General features: G+C 32.6%; 1 protein-coding gene across 2 annotated transcripts; it reads left to right on the top strand.

Moving 5' to 3' along the window:
• Nucleotides 1-1,407: 1,407 nt before the first annotated feature.
• On the top strand, nucleotides 1,408-5,759 carry LOC114130747 (lipase 3-like). Of its 2 annotated transcripts, XR_003592944.2 has the most exons (9): nucleotides 1,408-1,566; nucleotides 2,269-2,467; nucleotides 3,170-3,284; nucleotides 3,488-3,731; nucleotides 3,901-4,062; nucleotides 4,196-4,280; nucleotides 4,470-4,612; nucleotides 4,693-5,507; nucleotides 5,593-5,759. XR_003592944.2 is itself a non-coding variant. In XM_027995794.2 (8 exons), the coding sequence occupies exons 1-8, from the start codon at nucleotides 1,408-1,410 to the stop codon at nucleotides 5,395-5,397; spliced, it is 1,812 nt and encodes a 603-aa protein (XP_027851595.1). In that variant the 3' UTR covers nucleotides 5,398-5,759. The 2 variants fall into 2 exon arrangements, 1 of the variants encoding a protein (XP_027851595.1); XM_027995794.2 differs by having other exon boundaries at nucleotides 4,693-5,759.
• The last annotated feature ends 234 nt before the right edge of the window (nucleotides 5,760-5,993 follow it).

The raw sequence follows: 5,993 nt of genomic DNA, 5'->3' as shown, positions 1-5,993 counted from the left end.
GTGTTGTGTTACTCAGCTGATGCATTATACACTATATAACACTTATATAATACATAATTTATAATAATACAGGACGATTTACTAGACATATAAAGCACGCACTTTTTCTCATTAATAATGCAGTTATTCAAAACTTCAAAATCTAATTTTTGGAATTGTTAGGTTTTTTTAAACACCATATTTGCAAATAAACTTATGATATTTTGTACCATTTAAGCAGCAGTAATCTGTATTGATATAAATTTAAGTTTTTAAACGGGTGTCGCTAATTTTTTCTGTGAATTAAGCAGTAGATGATTTTTTTTTGAAATTTTAATGCGTATTTAAAAAAAATATAAATAAGTTATTTCAGACTTATTAAATTTAATATACTAATGATAATATTCCTGGTTAACGAGCCTATAAAAAATATACATAATAAATGTTTCAATTTGTGGTAATCATTTCAGTTTTTTTGATAATTCTATTAATAGTAGGCCAAAATTAAATATTAATCAAGTCAATAATTACAGATTTCAAGATCAATGTCTATAAAAAAAAATCACTCTCTCACACTTCACTAATAATTAAAATAAATAATAATTTACAAGACAGGCGTGTTAACTAACCAAATACTATTAATCAAAAAAATACAATAATTTAATCATATGATTTTTACGACATTTTAACATTCAGGTCTCTCTTCTTTAATACATTCAAAATCTACGTTTTTGATGAAGCCAAACTTCTATGCATGAAATATGTACATCAAGTCCTTCCGACAGCCATTGTTTAAGCAAAAGTACTTATTGTGCTATCGCTAAAACAAAATCAAGAGTAATGCCATGTTACTACTATAAGTACAATTTTGTTTTGGACATAGCACAAGTTATTTTTAATAAAATGTATAAATATTTTCAATTTTACGACGTTTGCGCTTCCGAGCACATATTATATAAAATGCGTATAATATAGTCACCTTCGACGATATACAATGACTAGTGAATATTTTAAAAACCATACGATAAAAATTTCAATAACTATAATAATTATTCGTTCGCGGTTTGTGTACTTAAATGCATTTTAATACATTACACCCATACCTTTATATTCGCAGTTATTCGTCATAATTTACGCGTTAAGATCGTAATATAATAATTATAATATGATCTATGAAAATTCAATAAATGATGGTATAATAATATAGAAACAGAAATTGTCGTCAGTTTAGTAACGAGATTGGCAGTTCGACGAGATAACCGCGCACACAGCTGCATAAGACAGCAAGTTCACCATCGTGATCGGTATACACACATTGTTTTTGGATCTATTTTATAAATTAATATTTTCGAAAAACCCGCAAGATTATAATAATATTTTCATAGAAGACGATTTCACGATTTAAAAATATCTCTTCAGATAGTGAAAATGAAAACTGTAAGCTATTCGCCATTCAATCGGTTTTTTCGGTATATTTTGTTTGTCGGTTTACAATTGTCATTTACCACAGTATCGCAGACGACAGACATCACTACTGAAACGTCTTCATACCCCTGGAATATTTATAAAAATGTCAGCTTGTCCACCGTGAGTATTTTTTGGATCTATACTTACCTATTTTGAATTATCATACAAAAATTCAGAATTAATAATAGTTTAACAAATTGCAATAAGTTCTACGAAAATATTTCGCTTACAGCTCGAGTACTCAAAATGTAAAAAGGCATAACAAATATAAAATATTATAGTTTTTGACACTTAAAGATTTGTACTTTGTGATTAGAGCATTTTTGAGTCCATCAATAAAATGAGTAAATTTCAAATTTATAACCCAGGCGAAATTATATTACACTAATTATTATAAGTATACTGTACAGAAGGTATCCTCGAATCAATAGTTAATCGTAAATTATATTTGTAAGATTGGGCACATATTTATTGCACGAAGGAAGGAAAAAACATGTCAGTGAGTAATTGCTATTATTCAATTTGGTTCGACGCGCCTATACAATATTATAGATATATGTTCTTATATATAAACGTAAACTCGATTACTTGGGTGTGGTTTTGAGAACTTGTACTTAATAAAATCTATTCGAGGGTACGCTTGTAAAACATCTAAATGTAAAAATATCATTTCTGAAATCGATTGTGATTAAATTAAATTGTGAACTCTATGAATAAAAAAAAAATGTATCAATACGTCATATTATTAATACTATTATATTACGAGTATAATAAAATCCTCATATATTTCAACCATACTATTAAATAGTTTGTACCGTATAGGTTGAAATCATTAAAATAAACGGATACGCAGCCGAGACCCATCACGTCATCACGGAGGACGGTTACATCCTTGAATTGCATCGAATCTCTAGTAGCAAAAGCGGACAGAAGCCGACAAAAAACTTTCCTGTGTTCTTCCATCACGCCTTTCTCTCGAGTTCGGCTGGATGGGTACTTGGAGGAGCCAACACATCTCTGAGTGAGTAATTAAAAAGACCCTCATTCCTCACACACTACAGCGGTGACGGTATTATAAATTTATAACGTTAAAATATGATGTACTATCACCACTGCAGTGTGTGAGCACATTTATTATATGGTATAATAATATTATAGATCTATAGGAGACACTGGTTAATGACACTTAAGGTATATATATTTATATAAACATGACATAATATACGTTTATCGGTGTTATCAGCGCTGAAAATCGATAAATAGGATAAGTTTTGAATTAGTGGTTAGGTATTGAATATTTTATAGAAACATATAATATTCGATTTCATGGATCATAGTATTATTATAAAGTTTTTAATTTTAGATAAATACTGGTATAATTATTATGATATTAATAAATATATTGGGCTGGTAAGGGCATAGCATAAAATATAAACATATTTTGTGTAAAATTTCGTGAAAGAGAGATTCAGTTCTCAAAACCTACCGTGTATCGTGTCTTTGCATATATAAATCTCAATAATTATCACTCGATATTCATTTCATATTATACAGTTCTAATACAATTCCCATACACGTTAAAACGATTCAAAATTGCAAACAACGAGTAATAATATGATAAATATATATATTTATTATATATATGTATTATTATACATTATACATTATATGTATCCTTATATGTTCCTTTTAGTAATAAGATATAAATTATAATATTATATAGGCATGCAACTCGCTGACGATGGATACGACGTGTGGCTGGCAAACAGTCGTGGTAACACTTATAGTAGAAAACACGTATCATTGAACTACAAGCAAAAAGCTTATTGGAATTTCAGGTCGGTACTTATGTTGTAAAAATATTATTATTAAAATTATAAAAATATTATTGCATAGGTAATAAATCACGGAAGGCTTATAACATTTTTTATAATACCTTTTTCAACGTAACAAAATCATAAAATAAATATAATAATGTGCTTGCTACTTTACCTAGGTTGTAAACTTTATTCTCTCATTCTCTGATTTTTGTTTTTCACAGTTTACACGAAATCGGAACGTACGATTTGCCGGCTGCGTTCGACCATATCCTGATGAAGACAAACGCCTCGCAACTCCATTACATAGGTTATTCTATGGGAACTACCGTGTTTTACATTATGGCTTCGGAAAGACCCGAATATCAGTCCAAAATTCGATCGCAAATAAGTCTCGCTCCGGTAGCGTATTTCTCTCACACGAGGTCACCGATAAAATACATTGCTCCGTACGCGAAAATGATGAACGTAAGTATATTGTAAATATACAATATGTTATGAAAGTAAATTGAATACGAATTAGTTTTAAAAAATAAAACAATACAATAAATCACACCGAACAAATAAACTTGTTCCACCTATCTTTTCACACCTATACATTTTATTACAGTATTAAATAGACTATTTTTTCGTACAGATTGCTTACCAAAGAATATCGAACGGAATGGTCATGCCGCAGACGACGATGAAAATGATTTTTGCGTCAACAGTTTGTGGAGGGAAAATGACGCAAAAACTGATATGCCAAAGGGGAATCATCTTTTTCATCAGTGGCAGCGATCCACAATACTTTAATACCGTAATAAAACACAAGTTCAATATTTATTCGTAATTTCCGCTTTATACACAACCTGCACATTATACATATACGAGGAAGCTATTTCTAGTTATTGGTGTTTTTTGACGTGTACGGCATTCGTTTGTTGTCTTAGAAATTAATTCCGCTGATCATGGGACACTATCCGTCGGGAACGTCGTCCATGGTTCCCGAACATTTCGCCCAGATCAAATTGAAAGGTACGTACAATAACTAAAATATTATTTGGTTTAAACTATAATAAAGTAATACATAATATAATTACATATTACTGATGCAAATAAATTACAAATACAATACATAAACCGTAAATTTTTTTGTCCGTTCGTTTTTGAAATATACTCAATAGACTTACACTTACAATACCTAATAATTTTGTTTCGTTACAGATGTTTTCGGTCGGTACGATTACGGTCCGGTCACTAACTTGGAACGGTACAATTCTACCGAGCCTCCCGCGTACGATCTGACATCAATCCGGGTGCCCATCACGTTGATGTACGGTAAAAACGACTTGGTGGCTGACGTCCAGGTGATGTTTTCGCGTGCAAAATGACGTGTACAATAATATTTTCGATTGCACGCGTGACATTATTTTCGATTTTCTCGCAGGACGTGATGAGACTGAAATCTCAACTCCCCAGACTGATGGACGCCGTGATGATCGACAACCCGTACTGCAATCACGTGGACTTTTTGTGGAGCTTGAAAGTCAACGAACACGTAAACGATCCGATCAAAGAAACGTTGCGGAAAACTGACGACGTTAACTGGAAGTACTCGGGGCCAAATCCTCCGAAATTGAAGGACGTTCTCGACATCGGCGGCAATGTAAGTGATGGCTCTATCGGCAGCAGCGGATACGTCAATATCAGTAGCAGCGCGGCAAATGTTGGTGTCAACGGTATTGTCGATGCCAATGCCAACGGAAATGTCAGTATCGACGACGGTGGACATTTCAATGTCAGTAACAGTGCAGGCGACGATGTCGGCAACAGTAGCAATGTCGACTTTGGAAGTGGAGGTGCCACCAGTGGCGGTGACGTACCGTCCGATTTAGATTACTTTGCGAAAAACTTGAGAAGGATAATCGCGGACGCCATGCCGAAGTCGATGGACCGCGACGATGACGCAGCCGTCTTCGAAAGGGAACAGGCGTTGCAAGAGACGCTGTTGGCGGACGCCATCGAGTTCGTCCGGTCGGTCCAAAAAAAGTACGGACCGGCACTTGACTGGAAAAAATCGTCAACGAGTGCTACGCATCACAGGAATGCCGAACAGGTAGTCGCAAGTCCAAAGGACGCTCCGGCCCGATGAAAGACGAAAGTCCGTCGAAATAAAACTACATAATATATATAGGTATATTATAATATGCTATAGACAATTCTGCAAAAACAATAATACTCAAGTAGGGAGGTTCAGAGGTTGTAAGTATAACGTATATAGATATACAAGCTTTTTATAGTATGAATATGTCGTATCTAAGTATATACATAATATATTTGTACTTAGGTACTCGTGTCACTGCAGCAGTTTATGGAGAAAAAAAATTAAAAATTATGATTTATATAATAATTATATATACATAGTTAGTAGATATATACAAATATAATTTCAGAACGGTATTTCACGACAGTATTTTCAATCTCTGAAATCATAATTATACAATATTACACAAGCGATTTTTCTCAGACATTGTGTGATCGACTATGAGTTCATTATCTCGATTATTATTTTTTTTTTTTTTCAGAATTTTATAGAAATGCTAATAAAATTATTGGTTTTAATTGACTCCCATAGAAAAAAAAATGTAAATATTAACTGCTTTAAGTTATAGTATTTACTTGATAGTTATTATCTTATATTTTTCTACACGCGCATGTCGCTTTGTTACGACGTTCGCAAATATCATT

The sequence above is a fragment of the Aphis gossypii genome, chromosome 3 (genome assembly GCF_020184175.1).
Source record: "Aphis gossypii isolate Hap1 chromosome 3, ASM2018417v2, whole genome shotgun sequence".
NCBI classification, from domain to species: domain Eukaryota; kingdom Metazoa; phylum Arthropoda; class Insecta; order Hemiptera; family Aphididae; genus Aphis; species Aphis gossypii.
This window is presented reverse-complemented; position numbering and strand designations above follow the sequence as displayed.

Coding starts and splice junctions, on each gene's coding strand:
- LOC114130747 (XM_027995794.2), top strand. CDS start 1,408: ATGAAAACTGTAAGCTATTCGCCATTCAATCGGTTTTTTCGGTATATT. Junction 4,063..4,195: donor ATCCACAATACTTTAATACC/GTAATAAAACAC, acceptor TTGTTGTCTTAG/AAATTAATTCCGCTGATCAT. Junction 4,281..4,469: donor CGCCCAGATCAAATTGAAAG/GTACGTACAATA, acceptor GTTTCGTTACAG/ATGTTTTCGGTCGGTACGAT.